Genomic DNA, 21,211 nt, shown 5'->3' with positions numbered 1-21,211 from the left:
AAGGGAAAATTCACAAGTTCAAACCGCACACAATGTGAAGCATTGTTTTTTATTATTATTAATATCACCACAAATTGTATATTACGCTACGCTGAATTGATTTTAATAGCCACTGAATGTAGAAATAGTTAACCAATGCAGTAAAAGAACGCAATTTTCAATCATTGCAGTATATAGCGCAAAAGTGTAATGTTGCAGTGTAGGTGCAGTATTATTACAAAAAGAACAAAATCGTCAACGAAACATGTATCACGATTACACAAGAACTGTACAGTGCGCATGCACAAGGCAGGGCAGAGTATAAGGTAAAGTATACAATTCAGCCCATTTCCTATAGAGCAAAACGAAACCTGAATGCAATGATATCAGAAAGCCCATCAACTTGTCACACGGTCTCGGCATTTACGATGATTGTAGTAGTGCTCGAGTCGCCATTTTTTTAAAGCGAAATTATACGGTACTATAATGACGTCATCATAGGCTGTTATCGAATACTCCTTCGAAATCGAATCACTCAGGCACACTTGGACAACTAGATAATTCTGTAGTTTTCTGACGAGACTAATTAGAGCGAAATGTCGGTAATCTAATTCTAACATAATGTGTGAAACGTTTCTTTGCTCTAATTTTAATTGTAATCTAATTTCTGGTTTTCCTGAGAATGCTACATCCTGCTACTTTCGTGCTTATGAGAGTGAACTCTGGATTGATATGTAGTAATATACTTCATTAAATCAAAGTTTTATCGAATTCAGTAATTTTAATTCTTGTCTAATTCAGAAAAAAAAACTGTAGCTGTAATTCCAATTATAATCAACTTGGAAAAGTTGAAAATATTGTAGTTGTCTATTTTGTCGAACCCCGATCCTAATACTTCTGTAATAAGGACCTGGACGTAAATAGAGCCGGTCATGGTAATACCGCATAAATGCTGGAGGTTATGCCATCATTCTGTAACCGATATCGTCACAATGAAATCGGCCTATGTTACAATATGAACGGACTACCAAAAGGCTTGAAGGGGCTGACTTTGTTGAAGTTGGCATGTGAATTTTGTTGCATGCAGTATTCCATTTGTGACCGCTTACTTTGGCCGGCAATATCAGGACTCAACTGATATAACTTCCGTCTTCGGCGAGCGGTATGCAAAGCGGATATACCAAACGTAAAATCACCTTCGTTATCTGAGCCGTCAATGATATAACTACAATGATCCAGTGGGCACAGCTCGGAACGGATGTCACGTGTATTACCCACTAGCCCACCGCGGGGCCGAGTTTGCTGCTTGAAAATATCTTGATTTCCCGCGGAGTGATAATCGCCATCACTTGTCGCGCGCGTTTTCGATTTCCCGTCGCTCTGACCGTTGCCAGATTGCAAAAATGATGGCTGGAATAATGTCACGGGAGAACGGCCGGAATGAACATCCGACGCCATTAACCATCGTGACCTCGTAGTGTGAGATTCTCTGCTAGTGTGTTCAAAATCCGCTGCGGAGTACTCGAAAGCTGTTTGGTACGGTGCTAAATCATGATCGGTGTCTTGTGGTTTTGGTGTACTCGCGATCAAGATGTCGCGTCTTTCGTTGTACCCCTGCAATAGAAACAGCCTGTTCGTAGCAGATTTAGACAACTAAATAATTCTAATTCTAGTTGTTTAATTGGAATAATCTAATTATAATCTGATATCTGAAATGTTTCTTCACTCTAATTTTCATTCTATATTCTGATTGTTGATTTTCCTGAAAATGCTACAGGAGAACAGTGCGTAACGAGCCAAGCTTAAGGTGATGTGGAGAATCCCGGCTCTCTCTCTCCTATCCGTAATGGAACAATACTGCATCACGTGACTTATCACGTGGTATATATATATTACTGTATATTGACTCGGTAACCTTACTGCTTAAATTACCTGCTTAGCCTACTAACCATCCATACAATATATAATTATATATATCTGGAAAAGGAAATTGTCGTGTGATGAACTGTCAGCCAAGAACTCATTCGAGGACGTTCGTTCATATCAGCTATGCTGCCAGTTATAAGTATATTTGTAAGCCGCTATCTATCGACCACGGACTTTCCTATACTATCGCAGGCTATCGGTGAACAGACATTTGCCATACTCGTGCATGCTTATGATAATGAACTATTTGATTTCATATGAACTGAGCTTGATTTCCAATTCAAAAATTGATTCAACTTCTAAGGTTTTGCGAACCCAGCAATTCTAATTCTAATCTGGTTTGGAAAAGCTGAAAGTTTTCTAGTAGTTCAAATCTGGAAATCAGGAAAGTGACTCGGACTAACCTCTGACGCCATTGACAATCGTGATCTCACAGCACCCTTATCAGATTCACTGCTAATGTTTTCAACATCCACCAAGGAGTACTCCCACGCTGTTTGGTACGCCGCTAACTCATGGCTGGTGTCTTCCGGGTCTGCTGTACATGTACCCTCACCCTTCATCTGCAATGCAGACGCACCCCGTTCAGTAGGCACATAAATGGCACCAGGAAAATAACTAGCACTAATCTCTGGTTCCATCAACACTCGTGAACTAGCGGCTTTTCTGATGACACCCTGATCATCCACTGTGGGGTTACCGAAAGCTGCCTCGTATGGTAACTCATTTCTGGTGTCAGTGGTTTCTGGTGTACCTGCGATCAATCTGCCACAATGCTCACGCTTCGACAATGTAGACGCACCCCGTTGTTTGGAGACAGAACTTTTGTTAAATCGATCACTGGTCGCAAGGAATACGCTGTTGATTTTTAGTGATTTGGAAGCTGCTGGAATATCTTCGCCGCACACGCGGTTTTTCTGTAGCATAGAAGACAGTCTGACTCGAATATTCCTCGGTGTATCCAGCTTCTTCTCACTTTTGAATCCTGCACAAAGCATTTTGCTGTCACGAAAGTGTCGCGCGAGGTCGGAGTAAAATTTCAGATGTCTGTTCTTAATTTTGTCTTCACCTGCAACGGCTCTACTCTTAGCGGACGAGTCTAACCATTCTTTTAAGCTTTTTAGGCGATAAGAGGCAGCCACACCACGTTTACCGTCGGCCGTCGCGTTAACGGCTTGCTTATCAACGGCGATTGATGGCTTTCCTCTAACTATAGGCCTATGGGTGACGTTTTGATCCACCAATATCACTTCATCACAACCTTGCTGTCTGCGCGAGTTTTCCTTGCTATCACAGCTGGGTTGCGAGTCAACATTATTGCGTATATTTTTAACCATCTTTTTCACGCCGTCGCTGACCTTGTTTTTAATGCTTTCAGGCACTTGAATGCTTGGCCAATACATTGCATCGACGTCGACAGCTTTGCGCTTACGAAATGGCTTCAGAGACAGACGATCTCGAGTCAGCAAACGGGGCAGATTCTTATGTTGCTCTGATTTCTTTACGCCGGTGCCCGTTGTGGAAGAAGATGAATTCGCATGTTTCTTGGACACGCTGTCACCCTCTTTACAGACACCCGACTTACTTTGGCGTGACTTAATTCGATCGTAATGCCTCTCCTCGCGCCGTTTCCATTTCTTCTTTTTATTCGATCTCGTATGCATTTCAAATATGCCCAATTGCAAATATTGTCCAATCGAGATATCGAGGACTAATTCGTAACTTCACACCGATCTCTCAGTCCCCGTGAAACGCTTTTTCTATATACCAAACCCAGGATATCTATGAGAATACGATAATCAATTATCAGATTTGCCGCATGCAATGCACGGCTATAATCCAATATAATGGCTTTTCAGCCCACTGCAACATTGTAAATTCCCGTCATCTCCAATAAAGACCAAACTAGTAGGCTAACGAGCAATCAAACCGAAAACGACAAGTATATTTAAACCAGTGTTTCTTAACCTTTATCGAACGCGAACCCCTTGTAAATGTCGTTGGGTGGCTGCGTGACCCCCTAACCGCTAGTGATTAAACAGGTCTAACTTCCGTCTAAGCCTAGTTATGGCGCCTCATGTTGACATCAGGTTTATTTATCTCCTGAAAAGCTACTTGTGGCCTATAGTGATAAGACAGACGGATATTATAAGTAGTCTATTATTATTATCACTAGTCTGGGGCCCCCAATGGGTTCATGAACCTCAGGGTAAGAATGCGCGAGTCTGATTCAGCAAGACAATGACGAGACTGAGCTTAGCGCTCCATCGTGCGGAACATGACGCAAGGATATCTACAACTAGATGTCCATGAACCTCACCGTACTAAGTGAGTAATAGAATGCGAATACTCTCACTAACCCAGTAGGTTTCTGCTTCCACACGAGAGGATAGGTAACTGCGATCCGACCGTGGTCCGACGAGCGCACGAGACTTGTGAAATTTCATCTTAAAATCGCTGGGTGCGCGCTCAGCGCGTACACACCGCGAGCAAATGTGCGGAAAAACACTGGGCATATTGAGTGGTTTCTGAGGGACCAAATTTTTTCCAAAACTAATTTATCGTGTTTGCGCGAGAACACTTTGTAATAAGTTATCAAACTATCATTGAAACGAACTCAAATGTACCTCAGCCGTTAGAGTTTAGACCGCTTGGTGTCTTCTAGATTTTCTGAAAACAATAACATCGCAATTTGCAAGCGAAGAACCAGGGCGGGGATGTTTTTTGTTGTCATTTGTATATTCTATGGCGCACCATCTAATGTAAAAGGAGAGGTTGTTATTGGCTTCCTAGCACTTTTACCGATTTGCACAAAAATGAAAATTGAGTGAAAGTGAAACAGACAACATTTACCGAGTACTTATAGAAAATATCATTGTCACACTAAAACAAAATCAAAAGAACCCTACACCCGGCTACACGTATACAGAAAGTCTTCGAGCCAGATCCAAATTAGATTTAGCTTTTGGCAAACTGTAAAACACAAGAAAGTGACCTAAAAGCGAAGATGTAATAGTGAAAGTAAGGTAAATAGCATTCGAAAACAAAGTTACGAACCCGGACACTGTTTTCGCAGGTCAAGTGATGGTATATATTTCGTTGCAAACCTGAGATACTGTAGTCGAACGTGTTTCTAGCTGTTAACTCGATGCCTTTTATAAGTTAGCAATGAAGTCTTGGAGTCAGCAATTTGCCGTGTTCAAGCCTGTGATAACAAACCAGTTGCATTCCAACTGATTGAATTGATATACATATATATTCGCTTTAGCATCTTTTAAATATCAATATAATCACCGTGGAAATATAATTGGAAGCTCAGTAACTCTACTTGTGATCTTAGATGGTGTGACTAAAATTGTTGCAAACATTGATGTGATTCTAACCGTTACCTACTATTACTCATTGTCTCATTGATGTTGTTATGTGACGAGCAAAGCAAATAATATCAAGTTTACTGATAGTAATTGGTAGCGATGCTGTTAACGTGGTAAAATTTTCATCAAGGAAAAGTTGAAGTCATTATTTCAATTACAGAACAAAAGTACATCATGTCTAAGTTTCGTACAGGATTGTCCAATTTCGGACCATAAGTATTAGAAATTATACAAGCATTCGCCATACTATGAGGTGCCTTATATAAAGATGTACGATTGGTCCCTTTTCGATTGATTTGATGTAGAATATTGGAGGATACGTAGGATGATATTGGTTGCCGAAACCATAGACACACAGACACTTTCTTCCTGACTGAATTTAGAATCAGTAAGAAAGTATAAAGTAAAGGTATTTACCAAAACAACTGATCAAATAAAAGTACCCAAGTATAAGTTTTTAATAATTGCGCGCCATACCCACTATGTGTCTACGCAGCATTGTGGTCCACAACTGGTGATATGTTTCAGATCCTAGATCAGGAACATTCTCTATGTAGCCTAATAATAATAATAATAATCCAAATTTCAAGGTATCTGAGTGCATGATTGACTCACATTTGTAGTCGGTTAACATGTTCATTGAAGTTTTCCATCAATGCTTTGCCAAATAAAAAGGTGGAAGTGTTAGTAATGTTCGTTATTTGTGTTGATTTGCCTCAAATCGGCTGATTTGTTGATAGAAAGACCTGATTTAATTTAAAATGCCTTATTTGAGACAGATCAGTGTAGTGTAGTGATTTGTGTAGCAGTTTAGCGCAATAGCTTTTGGTATCACGAATTAACGTTGTACCCACATCCCACTGCATGGCTTAGTTTTACTTACTGTGTGCACCTAGGACTGTTTTCAAAATATTGTTCCATTCTTTCCAATGTCGCAGTGTCTGCTTCATCTGTAATCAACTTATAGCAAATTTTCAGCAGGTTTTTTCTCACCAGACTAGTATTATCGGTACGCTATCGTCATGTCTTGAGTATCGACAAAGAAATTGAAACTCGCTTTCGCATATCAACTGGGAATCATCCGGGAACGAACTGCTTGTAAAATGCCGCAAAAGGACGATAAAGGGAGGTATTGTGGTGTCGTCGACATTGAAGAAAAAGAGAAGAGCGCCAAGTTTGTGAGACGATACCTACGTCTTGACGAGCCCGGCGGTGTTGTGGAATGGTTTACTGATAACCCATCGGTGTGTATAAGCATTTTATTTCTAAGTTGTATGAGCAATAGGACTGTTCAAAAAATTAGTTGTTATTTTCAAAGTTTACGGCCTGCTTGATAAAATTGTTAGGTTACCTAACAAAATGCTGAACACAAATTTTGGTTCAATTCCAACCTATGCAAGCATTGCATTGAATTCATTGAATAAAAATTGGTTACCTGAAAAAACAATGCCAAATTTCAACCCGTAGAAGCGAAGTTATTGATGTTAAAAATTTAGGATTTCAAATCGTAGTATTTACGGTGGGTAGATCTATAATAAATGATTGAAGAATTTGCCACCATGAATAGGCGACTATTTTTTTCAAATCCCAAATGTTTACTCCAATAACTTCACTTCTAAAGGTTGGAACATGGGCTAACCGGTGAAATTTGAAAAAATTTAAAATTTATTTTTATTCAATAATTCCAGTACGGTAAGCTACTTTATTTTCTTCTATAGGTTGGAATTGAGCCAAAATTGGCGTGCAACGCTTTTTTAGCGAACCTAACACTTATATCAAGTAGCCAGTGCAATTTGAAAAAAAAATTTTTTTGAACAGCCCTAATGAGCAAATTAGCTACCGTATTTGATATTATCTCTAATTCTGTTTAAATAGTACCGGTAGCCTACATTGAACTTTAAGCGATCTCTCAATTGTTCGAAATTTCACGCTGGTAACATCATATTTTGTGATACGATTCTTGATATAATGCAATGTTCTTTCCAATTCTCTACTAGTTGCTGAAAATATTCAGATTTATTTCAATTTGGATATATTATTCAATTGTATATTGAAGTTCCAAACCTCCAAGAGTTTCTTCAATTTCTGTTCTACATGCTACTGCATAAAAAACACTTGGTTCTCATTTGTAAAGTAAATCAGCGCTTAACTTGATGATTGCATCAGTTTTATTTACTACCGTAGTATGGGTGGTGCTTTTATTATTGCCGATTACAGTGCATAGGATGTTGTAAATCCTGTTTGAATGGAACTGCTCTAATGTAACATGCAACTTTGCATGAACTCTATGCAGTCCTCCAAATATGGTCATAACTCATGTTTTGTCCGCGGACTATTATTAGCCTTTAGCATCATTAATATCAACTACGAAATGGTTGAGATTGTTCTCTTACTCTTTGTTAACCAGGTTGTGCATAAAATGTCATCCATCTGCTAGGTATAGGATTACCTCACAATGAGGTATGTTTAGGCATTACATAACATAACATGACCCTGACAGCAGCAGGTATAGCATAATTTTAGATTATCTGTTGCCACCAAAGAAGTTTATTTTGAATGGAAAATGAAGACCACCTTGATGTTCAATTTATGAAAATCTTTGTATTGCTGTTACCTACCTTCTTGCCGGTTCATTTAATGTCATTTATCACCAAATTGATATCAATTTCAATAACATTGTACTCTAATAATTGTCGCTCAGATTTGGTACATGTATTCAATGCCTGTCGGGCATATACCTTGGCTGTGGTGTACTGACGCATATGTGATTTGAAATGAATCAGAGATCTAGTATTCAGAGACATGCATTTTTGCTACACAACTTAGGCCCCAAAATCTGGTTTTAACAGCAGGCTGAACTAGTAGTAAGGACATTGCTCATTTTGCTTGTCTAAAAAGAACACAAATATATATATTGAACATATGCAGCTTGTTAAACACTAGCTGTTAGCAGGTAGGATCATGATGTAAACGATTAAAATAGTGCTTGTTCTGTAACTAGGCCTACTGCTTTGTTAACTTGAGTATGTCAACATGATCGAGTACAAATTTTCATTTGGAAGTTTTGCTTTCAATTATTATGTGCAACTCTGCTGACATCAAACTTGCCCGTAGCGTAGACGAATGCTAACAGTTTTTAGGGAAACATTGTGAAGGACAATGTTGTCATGGCAGGCGCACCTTCATCAGCAGATTTCAAACTGAACAGTGAGCATAGTCATTTCCTTTTCTAGTATGACACAACTTGATAGTGCATACCAGAGTTTTATTGTAGTAAAAGCATCTAGTTTCTGGTGGACGTAAATCATACTTCATGCCAACTCGAAACAATTATTATAGTTGCCTATAGTGATTAGGTATCTTGATCCTCAGAGATTCAGAATATTTTGTTGCTTTGTTTTTCATTATTGGTCACTGGTTTGTTGCGAAACATGTAATGCCCAAAGCTTTCTCAAATATGTGGTTTTGTCAGCCCTTTTCTTCTTGAAGATTGTATGAAGACTGTATCGTACTGGCGTGTTAGGTTGTCACTTGTCACTATCCGGCAATTATTTGGGTATCCACACATTGTTGATTACATAAGAAATGAGCCCTTTGCCTGTACACTTAGTGGTGTACTTCCTGTGATGAATCAATCTCGTTGGAATTATGTTGCGATTTGTGAAAGTGAAACTGACGCGATGGCTGAGTTTCAAATTCTTCACTGCCTGTTCTTTGTTCAGGATTTCACGAGCAAAACAGATGAAATATTCGTGTCGTACCTTGAAAATCAGTTTCCTTTTTTCAGACGTTACCAACGACCCCGCAGCCTCAAGGTACCATCGACATAAATTTCATCACAAAAGTCGACATTCCCAAGAAATTGAAATTTAAAGCAAAGAATTGTTTTTGTGAGCATGACTATAATAGGCTACTAGTGAAATTCAGTTATGTATTGATGAGTTTTTGGGTTTTTGCAGTTATTCACACACCACCAAGGAGATATTATTTTCAAGGAATTGACGATAATGATATGAGAGAATGGGTGGATATTCTGGATAACGCTAGCAAAATTTCGGTAAGCATTGTGTCCGCACTAAAATTTATTTTTAGCCCAAGTGACTTTGGTACCTGATGCATTTTTCGTTGTCTTTGTGTACCTGGAAAGCAGGTCAAACTTGTATTTTTCAACAGTTTAATTTTACCGTACTTGTTTTTCGTTGAATTTCAACCTCTTTCAGTACTTGAAGTTTTTGCGGATAGAAAATTTAGCTTTTGTTTTTGTGCTAAACTCTTGCAATGTAGGCCTGGTCTGGCGGCTTGAAAAAACTGAATTGAAACTGCTACGCTGGTGACATCCATTGTGATGAGTTTGAATGTGTTTTCTTGTTGGCTTTCCCCCACTTGACTGGTTTCATCGGCAAGTTCGTGCAGTAATCTCTACATGCTGCAGGGTAGTTCAATAATATATGCAGTATTCATAAGATAAGTTAGGCTATAGGTCCTGGCTCATGATTTTATAGAATGTAAACAACGTGAACTGATTCTGTGCTCACCGTTAAAATGATGCAGAGGTGTCGATTGTCATCAACTCACAATATCACACACATGATATCAGCTGTGTCCGACTGTTTTAAGATATCGTCAGACGAGGATGCCGCCGTCCTGGAATCCGGCAACCGAGGTAACGACACAAACCGAAAGAGTTCGGCTGTCGAAGAATACGGATACACCACCAAGATAGTGGCCGGGGTTGTGATACAAAAGAAGTTGGTTTCAGAAGATCACTCGAATATCACCAAGGTGATTAGTAATTAGAAGACTCTAATGCAGTTGATTCTCTACTGCTGACCAGTGTTGGCCACCGATGTGTGTTGCCTTTCCCAAATTTTGTATCTGAATTGGAAAATGAGAGAAAAATGGACTCTCATCCATTAGTTATTGGAATGAAACATCAAATTTTAAATTTGTAGCGTATTTTTCTGAACCTTGTCTAAAGATAGCATCATGGTCGACTTTGGAGTTAGCGTACATCGCAATTCTGCAAGTGTTATACTGAACTCTTTGAATAGGCCGGTTTATCTGCAAGCTGAGAATACTTTATAAACCAAATGCGATAAATTTCGAGAGTACAATTTAGCGACATTCGACAGTATAATAGATGACTAGCAAACAGCAATGTCTGAGCTCATTCCAAAGAAATTGAACAATCAAAATCTATTCAGCGGTATTTAACAGGATTTTTCCTTGCAGAAACTTCAATAGAACTACGGTATATATAATAAGTGTAGTTTGAAAAAGGCATCACTGAATTCGTCTTTAAATTGAAGTTTCCGATATTAGCTTTTTTTTTCTGTACCTGTGTCGTACCGGTAGTTACCTTTGAGCGTATTTTGATTGTTGATGGTTAAAGGTTTTAGGAACATGGCTCTAATTGACCATTTGTACTACCGGGACTCTATATTTGAGTTACCATATTTTGTGATCCAAAAAAGAGTTGAATCTATGATACACGGCACACTCTGCTACTCGAACCTGATATTAAAGCCTCATTGCTTTTGTATTTTCAGAATGACGACTCCACATCCGTGAAAAGCTTGACGTTGCCGCAGGGAAGCCATTTGAAGACGGCCCCCAGAACGCCGGGAACCGTTCTCAAACAAGGATGGGGCGTGAAACAAGGGCACGTGCGGAAAAACTGGAAACGGAGATTCTTTGTCGTTACCTCGCACGGTTTTTCCTATTACAAAAGTGATCTGGTATGCTGATTGCGAAAATTTTTAACGTCACGCAATTTATTTTTCGCATTTTTTTTCGTAGGATAAAGATCCCATCCGAACTGTTCCAGTTTCTACGATTCTAACCGCGAAAAAGGACACGTCGATGTTGGCGGACTATAGAGATAATCTTTTCATGGTCGCAACTACTGAGCGAAAATATTACATTCAGGTTTGTCAATACACAGTTTTGATAGTGAACGTTTCACCCCACCATATTCCAATCTCAATTCAAATCCGATGTACCGACAAATGTTTCCGTTTGGAGCATTTAATGACAAAGCTTTCTTGTGGCTGTCAAAGTCGACTTCCTCGTGTAAACAATCAGTTCAGAACATCAGCACAAACGCCACGGATATCCCCATTATGTTTTGAAGAGGCAAAGAGGTAAAATGAAATGAGTGGCGATCGCGACTTTATTCCAAGTCGATCGCGACAGTTTTTGTTCCAATATTATGTCTTAGGTGTGGATTTAATAGTCCGTAGCCAATTTGCATAACGTGTCAATCCACAAACGGTAACTAAACCTGCGTGGACTGAAATTTCTCAGCACTGCAATGGCGGCTGTGCTAGGGTAGGATTTATTCACCTGTAACTAAGTTATAATTTGTGAATACATGAAGCAGTAACTAAGACATTGAGCAATTGAGTTTCTTAATGCTGAGCTGCACTAGGGATGGATTTATTGATCTGTAGCTAAGTTAACTAACCATAACTAAACCGGTGGTAACTGGAATTTCTTGACGCTGGCCTGTACCAGGTTAAAATTTATTCATCTGGAGCCAAGTCCGAGCATTTGGGAGTCCATAAAAAGTAACTAAACCGATAGGTACTGGATTTCATAACTATGTCAATGGCCTGTGCTAGGCATCGCTAGGTCTTTGAACACCAGATTTTTCTCTTGCGAGCTTCGCAGTATAAACCATGGGTAGCCTACCCGTATTGAACGATTGGAAAAGCGGAAAGAGGATTCACTTTTCACATGATAAAGGGATATGCACATGGCACATCCACGTATCCCATTTGTAAATTTTTAAGTGATATATTGTAAAAGGTCGCCTGTAAATCATTGATTACGTTTTCTGAGTTTTGTATTCCTTTTGCCAACATATTTCTACCGATATTAAATACGTGGAGGTGTATATACTGTATACCTTGGGGTCAATTTAGGTTGGCTGACCCGCTACTATGCTGTCACATGTACGTTTTTGGCTAGGAGCTTGGTCTATCTTAGGTTCTTCTTTTAGGCAGACAGTCAGGAGGAAATGGAGGATTGGATAAAATCTTTCGATCGGGCTTTGCAATTTTCTAACACGACGAAAAGAAGATCCAAGGTTAGAGTTTTAGAGTTTTATTTTTTTGACCAGCGTCTGCGCTATATTGCCCATGATCACATATGATTTCAACCTATCCTTATTTATGAAACATGTTATATATCATACTGTGACCTTTATATTCTTGCATAATGCATCGTTTTGCACGTGACGAGTATAAATTCTATGTTCATTTTTGTTATTCGTTTCTTTTTGACATTGCATGACGTTACACTTTGTTTTCTTGAAGATGAGCTTTTGCCGCTGCTCGTGATTGTCTGGAAGACCATCGAGGTAAAGTTGCCTGCAATTTCATATCTTTTTGACTAATGGAGTAAATGAACTTTAGGATTATGCACAAATATGTGGATAAGGCCTCGAGTCTACCAGTGTGTGTTGACTGTTACTGCCTTATGATCCGTTAGATTTGTCTTTCAGTACACCATCACTTCATTTACGACCTTTGTTATTAGTATTTGATTTCGGAGCATGTTTTCAGAAAGTGCTACAAAGTCAATTCCTAATAGCTTACCGTGCATCATATCATTTCTGTAGGATTCACGGTCTGTCGTTATCCTGTACATTGTACACTGCACAGCGGTGGTTCTCAACCTAGGGGGTCCGCGAAGCATCTTCAGGGGGTCTGCAAAACCAAATTTGAAAAATATTGGTTAATAACCTAATTCGTATTTCTTTAATTAGAGAAATCACGAGGCAGTTTTGCTTCATAACTGCTAAAACTTCAGAACTCACTTAATCTGAATGGTCGTATGAGATGAAATATTCTGCTGTGCAAACTTATTTTAATTGCCACCAAATTGTCGAGAGCCTATTGATACAAACATATCGCTGTTTAGAGATGTTCTGTTCGGATTTTGGAAAAAGTATATTTTCTCTGTGATATACATAACCGCTATTCAAGAATAACTTCAAGATGACATGCTAGGCTGGATGTTGTGTGTTCATTGAATATCTGATTCTCAATTTTGGTGCCATATATGTTGCGATAATACCTAACGGTGTCGTCGGATGCGTTACGCGTTATTATTGCATTCGCCACCACCTATATTTGGGGAAATAGATTTTCGGCACTCATTCATATCATTGAATTTTCAGGACGGGCCTTCTGGAAAGCCAACCGATCAAAACGCGGCCGCGGGCCAAGGCAGTGCCCCGCCACTCCGCAGTAAGCTTGACGTGAGCCTGTCCCTTATCCCGGCATCATACCGCAGCTCAGCCTATTTAGGCGCCACCAGTCCGACCATAGCAACCAATAGGCTGTCCTGTGCAGACGAAGCTCTATATTCCACTCAGGCTGCCAAGTCCACGAAAAAGAAGTACGCGAGACAGTCTCGTGTGGGGAGTAGTTCCGAGGACAGTCTCGGTATGGGTGGCAGCGTTGATTCGTTGTCCGGCCCGGCGATCGAGTCCAAGCCCTTGATTTCAAAGCGGCCCAACAGGCGTAGATCAAAGGACTCGCCGAAAAGGGCGTTTCAGAGATCTGCGTCTGGGACTGAGATTTTGTCGCCCGCCAGTGGCGGGGCAGTTTCGACCGCGGCAGAAAAACAGCCGGGGCAGAATAAATCGCAAGCGTCGTCAAACGCGTCCACCCCGAGATCTTCCGGGTCTTTCTCGTCGGTGCCGAGCCGGAGGGCGTCCCGGGTAATGCAGCTGGACCCGAAAGTGGACAGGCGCGCCGCGGTCAAGCCGAGTACAGTGAAGAAGAAGAAGAACACGGGGATACTGTTCTCGTTGAATAATATCATGAATAAGAAGGCGGCGAAGATTGGGGCGGACGGTAAAAAGCAGGGTGAACGAAGCTGAAAGGGGGCCATATCCATTCGTAATGGACTGTTATTCACATACCAGTCTTCAAAAAATCGCAACGTTTTATGTTGAAAATTGACTGCAGCTTTTACACTATATTAGGCAAGGGTTCTTACACCGGACCTGTGAATTTTTTTAGGTTGTTGCCTGGACCCCATATTGTGACCTAGTCTCCGAAAATTCGTTTAACTTTGTAACGACTGTCGCCGCCAGTGTGGAACAAACATGATGGACAGCCAAAATTTCTTTGTGACCTAATCGCAAAATTTGGTTTGCTGATGAGTAAACAATAGGGTCATCACTTTTGCTCAATCATGACCTCATTACCATCTGGTCTATTTAATGCGTAAAAAGCTAGGGTCATCGCTATCCATTTTGGTAATCACTATCGTCCAGCACAAAATATATGAATGGACGCAGTCAGGAATAAAGGTCAATGCAGATGTAGCTCTATAGTTTATAGCTGTTGTTTCAACATTGCCATTTCACGGACCCCTCAAGACTAGTCCGCGGACCCACAATGGGCTCATGGATCCCAGTTTTAGAATCCCTGCTCTGAGGTCATCTAAGGGTGACCAGTAATGCAGCAACACACGTGTTTCGATTATGTAGATTAATTTAATATTAAAAAAATAACTTATCAGTGTTCTTCACCACTATAATTATGAACCTTCGCTCTTCGCGGACCAGTGACTGACTCCCTCCTCGCCCACAGGTTGCGAACCACTGATCTAGTACCCAAGTCATGTACAGAGTAGCTATAGATGATTCTGTTATATTTGGAATCGGCCTCGTTACGACCCATACTTTGGGACCCCGTGTTTCTGAGCTGGTTTGTCAAATTCCTAAAACTCGTGTGCTCCTGGGCTAAACTTCAAATCCCGTCTTGGCTGTGATTTGCTTAGAAAGTCGGTTGAAATTTTGAAATTATTAGAAATTTCATGCTCCCACATTCAAATCCAGCTCAAAAATCACCGTAAATCCATATATGATCCAAAACCACCGGGTCTAGCCAAAACTTGCGTATATGCGAGATGTCACCCCGCCAAGGCAAATTTTTGCCACCGTTTTTTGCCCATGTAACCTCGGCTTTAAAGCGGTTCGTTACAACAAGCAGTGGCATTGCCGTGCAAGCTTTCATGTATTGCGCATGAGGTGTAGAGCAATGTAGGCCTACATTTGCTTTCGATAGGAGAGCTGCTGTACCTGTAAATTTTACATTACTAATCGTAGAGGTCGTAAGCTAGAATATCAATTAGGGGAGGAGTATATTACCGTTAAAATGACTCGAATCTGATGTGACAATCAATGTCCAAAGACCTTTTTCCCCTGACAATCCCCTTCTGCATAGGTACGGAACTCAGTTGTGTGTGTCGGTATGAGAATATCATATTTGCACACGAGTGCTTTGCTTTACAGGCAAAGGGAGGTACCGTTGACCATTAACGATATCCCGTCGATACATAAGCTTTCTATGTACTCGTAATATGTTGTAAATTGCTTTTATGACGGTTGTGAATCTGGATATTTAGTCTTTTTGATACTTGATGTCTAACATCAAATATATCTTCTATTTTATCCAAGCTTGGAAGGAAGCTTTATTCTCAGTTGGAGAGAGTGGCTTTTCTTATTTACAATGTTCCGGATCGTGTTTTAACCACTTGCGTTCTAAATTTTAGTTTGTTGCCTCATGTTTTCGCCATGCCCTTGCCGTCGTGTTACAGTTATGATTACCGGTGTGATCTCATAACTCGGAATTGACACAACAGGTACTAGATTTGTCCAGCCTTAATTACTATTACTAGCCATCTTGATGAGCAATATTTTTTGTAGCACTTGTCATTTTCATATGTACTATAAAAATGTAGCAGTTAGTGTCGCGTGGTTATCTCGTTCGAAATATGCAGAATGTTCCTTGATTGTTCAATCATGGCCGTGCCAGAGAGATTTTTGTTGCACTTTTGTCGCTCTGAACTGAATAAATAATGTTGATGGTGTCACTGGACTATATGAGCCCGATGCGACAAGTGATAGCAATGAGAAAGGCGTCTGTGGCGTGAGTAAGAAGTCATGCGGTGTGTATCATCACACCAATGTATCAAGTTGAACATATTATTGTAGCAAACGTACAAGGCATTGATGTTATGTTCGAGAGGTCATGGGATTCCGGGCGTACCGGATATTGAATGTCCGTGGACTGAATGTGCGGTAATTGCCAATAAGACGTAATCGCCCTGCGTTGCGGACAACCAAGACTGCCATATCGCTTGGCTGAGCAATGGCAATTTCTTCCGAAACATTCTCGAAGTCTCGCATCGAACTTGGGTGATGGTGTGAATTCCAGTATTTTGCCTACCCTACAATTGCTATTGCATTGTCTTATAGCAGTGGTTCCCAACCTTATTCCACCCACGTACCATTTCGAGGTTTTGTGCAGTGCACGCGTCAGACTTGGACAACTAGAAAATTTTCAGCTTCTCCAAATTCGATTAGGATTAGATTACTGGCATTTCGCTCTAATTTAGTGTAATTAGACAACTCGAATTACCTAGTTGTCCAAGTCTGGCACGCGTACCACATACCATCCAAAAGTAATGCCCGCCGAAGGCGGTCAAAATTGTATCCACCGTGCTGAGCTACCGACCCAGTGAAACAGAAAATAAACTGCCGATTCTAGGGCACATTATATGATTTCTGTGGTGGATCCATTTGGAATTATTGCGGTCAAATATCTTACAACGGAATTTGGTTGGGTAAGAATCCCAATGCTTTACGACGACGGCTCAAAAAAACTAAAAATCAACCCAACCTGAACTAATAACTCCCTTACTCGGTCGAAAAAAAATCTACTCGCGTACCACCCGGAAGACCTGGTGGTGCGCGTACCACAGGTTGGGAGCCACTGACTTATAGGGACTATCGCACCGATTCCGGCAAAGGCCGCTAGAATCCCAATTTCGAGCAATCGCAGCGTTCCGAATCAAATTTTCTAGCGACACCTAGCAAGATTTTTAAGTCGGGATTGAAACAGTGTTAGTTCCTTCGTTTACTTTCCGTTTTGTGTGTGCGTCAACTCGTCCAAATTAATCAAGAAAATACCTGTTATAATAATATTGTAGTATCTATTGTAGTTTATAGTACTGTATTTACATTGAATTTGGGTCGAAAAATAATTTGCGGATCCCCGTCGAGTAACCTGCAACTAAAGGCTTTTTCCTATTGGCCGGGTTTGGATGTTTAAACCGTGGGTACGATGCTTTGCCTATAAGTGGGGTGCCGCGAATTATTGAAGGTTGCTGTTGAATTCAAAAATTTAGGATGCCAAATTGGAAGTAGGCCGGATTGATGTCCCTTTTTTTAGCCACAAGTTTCCCAAATCTCCCACTCAGGGTTCCCCACAGTGTTGGAGGGTGCTGCGAAGTCATAATGGTTGAGAATCACAGGCCAGTATAATGAGACTGCCGCCGTGATTTAAAGAGGCACATGCACAAAAACGTTCGGTGATTGACGTTGTTCCGTAGCCATACAACTAGCTAACAACATTGTGTGCAGCTCACTATATCTTCGTTCTTCGCTAGATGTGGCTGCCAGAGCAAGATCCTGATCTCATATCAGGTCAATAAACGGAACAACGAAAAGACCCTGTGTGACTCGAATATTGCAACACTGTCAATTCCTTGGCGTCACCAGAAGTTTCCATACAATATACTTATACTAAAACAATGGCTCTTGACCTTTACCACTTGCGGAACACACCAATCTGCAAGCCTTCAAAAGTCTAATACACTAGCGCACAAAATGAACTGTGCATCATCGGAGTGTTAACAGATCAAAACCACTACAATATAATTTTGGCACAGAACTAAAACGCTATGAATACTTGTTGCAAATCAATGACTTGTGCTGTTCCTTTCAGAAATGCGATGGTTCACCTTTGCGAGAGTCAGCATATCGTGCGGTCGAAACGTAACAGCGTGAAGCCAATTGCTTAAGGGGACTAGCAAGTCAAAAACCTAACTCTCAGATGGCTACCCCAATCACCATGAAATTTTCATTGTCGCTAGATGTCGCTATGCTATATACCAGTGGTCAGGAACCTTTTTCGCCCCAAGAGCCGTATTGGCCCTATTTTTTCCATCTCAACTCCCAAAGAGCCATACCTGCCAATCAACTGTTACGTCATAATTGAAAATTCGTGACGTTATTGTAGCACTAATTCGGACTCACTACATGGGATTCCTCGTGTGCGTCACATTTTCTCTGTAAAAACTGGTATTTATTGTTCGAAAATAAAGCTCGAAACGAGAGGTACGACGCAGACGGGCCAAGCCTCCACCTAGGATAACGCAATTCCTTGTATAAGTTGCTTATAATTTATTATAACTGATATTAATCGAATGTGACTGTCACACTGATTCCGAAAATCCAAGGGCGGAGACAATAAAGTCAGCTGATCCGGGAGAATGCTAATCATGTGATTAAAAACCAGAGGTGGTCAAAGTAGTCACCGTCGCTACTCAAGTAGAAGTAGAAGTAACGCCGGAATTTCTACTCAAGTAGAAGTAGGAGTGGTGGTTCACAAGTAAGTAAGTAAGTAGGTATTCTACGCCTATTTTTGCCTACAAAACTGAAAACTGTCAAGTAGAAGTAGAAGTAGTCTAAAATCATAACTACTTAAAAAGTAGTGTGAGTAGGAAAAATCTACTTCAAGTACTTCAAAAAGTAGAAGTACTTCGTTACTGACCACCTCTGTTAAAAACAGCTACTCGGGACGCATCTCAGGCAGTTAGCTGATCCGGAATATTGCTAATCATGTGATTAAATACTGCTAATCGCGACTCATCAAGTTGGAAAAGTTACGCCCGATGGTTCGTCGAGGTGTCCCGAGTTTTCAATCGAGTGGCGTTATCTGTTGCATCATAATGCGAAAACGTGTATAGGCCATCACTTGTCAATTTGTTGAATGAAACAGCAGCCTGCTGACAGCGACACTGCCACTGTAATATGTCGAATTATCATCATCGCGAAATGAAGGTAGTGTCCAATTCGTACGGTACAGCTAATAAATGGATTATATAATATTGGTATCGCTCTGCAATGGCGGGTACATAATTAGTGAAGCTATTACCCAGGAGACCATCGGCACGGTCATTATCGGAAATATTTGTGCGTAGGAATGGTACGCAGTTTTTATAGATAACAGGTTATCTATAGTTTGTTCCAGTTTGATAAATCAAGAGATTAACACTAACTTTATGCGCTGCGATCAACCGGTTTCCTTAATCCAGGGTTGATAAATCCTGACGAACGCGATAATCGACTTTTATTGCTAATCCAACTTTATTATCTCCGCCCTAAATACTTATCGACTTCTCCATTCTCAAAGATTTCGGCGGTAACATAACGTTGCGCTACACGCATAAATTTTATACTACACGGAACGTGGAGAAACGGAACGTGGATAGATATGGCGCTGTTTGTAATTCGAGTTTGTAATTGCGAATGTCACATCCACAACAGTTCATTTCGCGGCGTAGAACAGTAAGACAATGTGTATTTGAAAACTGCGTTTTGAAATGGGCGGCGCCATATCTGCTGTGCTCTTCGACTCAACGTATCGCACAATTCATGATTTCGATTCGGGATACATCGCTGGGAGGTTTGAGTCAGTCGTCATTTCGATGGCGTGGGTTCGAATCCCATCGCAGCCACCACGCCAGATACAGACCCTGTACTCGCTGTTACACCACGAAATGATGTCGCCACACGATAAACGTTTATTACAGAAGAGACATCTTAACAGTACGAGTAGTCGTTATGTCATGCAACTATATGAACGGTGCAATCAGAGAACTAATCATTAGCGTACCAATTAACAGGTGCCGAGATTCGGCTCCGGTATATCACAAACAATACTGGCGCATGGAATTTGCGAGTGATATTGGCCGCCGGCGTGACAGTAACTTAAATTTGATGATTTTGAACAGAGGGGGTCCGAGCCCCTAAACCTGAAGACGGCATTGTCTTTACCTCACAAAGACATGTTTATACTGCCACGAGAATAGTTATTTTGGCCGTGATGAAGATTTACCAACAAGTCGCTGCGATATTGATCAATTCAGTACAAAAATAAATATTTGGCAAAGAGCCATATCTTATACCCAAAAGAGCCATAGGTTCCCGACCACTGCTATATACGAAAAACCAAAAAGTTTAGTCTACCCTGCAGATTGTGGATTTGAAGAAAAAATGCACCGACACGTGGAATGCAAAATCTCAATATTGTGAAGCCCTTTTTTCAATCTGGCGCCTTATTTTGGAAGTACTAGGACAGTGCTGTGTTATGCTAAAATTTGAAGGAATATGTGCAACCCCTCTAGGAGAAATTCCATTTTGAAATTTCAAATTTCAGGTCATTTTTTCAAAAAGTTTGCTGTGAAGCTCTGTAATTCAGAGCAAGGTAGAACTAGGCCAAACGTCTCTTAGCATAACACAGGTCTCTATTAGGGTTGGATTATCCGGATAACGGTTAACCGCAGGTTTTTTTATTATCCGATATCCGGATATAAATCTGCCGGTTAACCGGATAAAATAGTATCGTTAATAATGCATTTTATACTTTTAGGAAGCTTCAATAAGTCGTATTACCAGTGTTGCGCGCGATCAATCAGCGAGAAGCGTGTCGCCAATCAGCGAGATACGTCAATGCACTCTGTAACGCGATGCAATCCGCCGCGGCCCCGTGGATATACTCAGATATCGCAGATATCGCAGGTATCGCAGATATCGCAGATATCACAACTGTGGATATACTCAGATATCGCAGATATCGCAGATATCATTGTGGATATACTCAGATATCGCAGATATCACCAAAAACCGCAGACATCGAGGTCATATAAAGGTCACGCTTCGTTTAGAGCGCAGATATCACGTCTTAAGCATGTCTAGGTCGATTCAGTGCGCAGATATCAGGTCTGGACCATACCTGAGCTCTTTTGGTGCGCAGATATCAGCTCCTGAGCATGTCCGAATA

General features: G+C 40.7%; 2 protein-coding genes across 2 annotated transcripts; one reads left to right on the top strand and one right to left on the bottom strand.

The window, feature by feature from the left end:
• Positions 1-800: 800 nt before the first annotated feature.
• Positions 801-3,902, bottom strand: LOC145453726 (uncharacterized). Its single transcript, XM_080331706.1, has 2 exons — positions 2,310-3,902; positions 801-1,593 (listed from the first exon to the last, which is right to left on the bottom strand). Exons 1-2 carry the CDS (start codon positions 3,567-3,569, stop codon positions 988-990), a joined length of 1,866 nt encoding a protein of 621 aa, XP_080187832.1. The 5' UTR covers positions 3,570-3,902; the 3' UTR covers positions 801-987.
• A 2,187-nt stretch (positions 3,903-6,089) lies between these two features.
• LOC145453727 (pleckstrin homology domain-containing family A member 1-like) lies at positions 6,090-16,175 on the top strand. Its single transcript, XM_080331707.1, has 8 exons — positions 6,090-6,523; positions 9,067-9,169; positions 9,239-9,336; positions 9,897-10,061; positions 10,829-11,017; positions 11,079-11,207; positions 12,283-12,369; positions 13,465-16,175. The coding sequence occupies exons 1-8, from the start codon at positions 6,383-6,385 to the stop codon at positions 14,170-14,172; spliced, it is 1,620 nt and encodes a 539-aa protein (XP_080187833.1). The 5' UTR covers positions 6,090-6,382; the 3' UTR covers positions 14,173-16,175.
• Positions 16,176-21,211: the final 5,036 nt, after the last annotated feature.

The sequence above is a fragment of the Botryllus schlosseri genome, chromosome 13 (assembly GCF_051294905.1).
Source record: "Botryllus schlosseri isolate E-star chromosome 13, Bs_hap1, whole genome shotgun sequence".
Classification (NCBI taxonomy): Eukaryota; Metazoa; Chordata; class Ascidiacea; order Stolidobranchia; family Styelidae; genus Botryllus; species Botryllus schlosseri.
This window is presented reverse-complemented; position numbering and strand designations above follow the sequence as displayed.

Coding starts and splice junctions, on each gene's coding strand:
- LOC145453726 (XM_080331706.1), bottom strand. CDS start 3,569: ATGCATACGAGATCGAATAAAAAGAAGAAATGGAAACGGCGCGAGGAG. Junction 1,594..2,309: donor GATTGTCAATGGCGTCAGAG/GTTAGTCCGAGT, acceptor TTTCTATTGCAG/GGGTACAACGAAAGACGCGA.
- LOC145453727 (XM_080331707.1), top strand. CDS start 6,383: ATGCCGCAAAAGGACGATAAAGGGAGGTATTGTGGTGTCGTCGACATT. Junction 9,337..9,896: donor ATAACGCTAGCAAAATTTCG/GTAAGCATTGTG, acceptor GACTGTTTTAAG/ATATCGTCAGACGAGGATGC. Junction 11,018..11,078: donor CCTATTACAAAAGTGATCTG/GTATGCTGATTG, acceptor TTTTTTTCGTAG/GATAAAGATCCCATCCGAAC.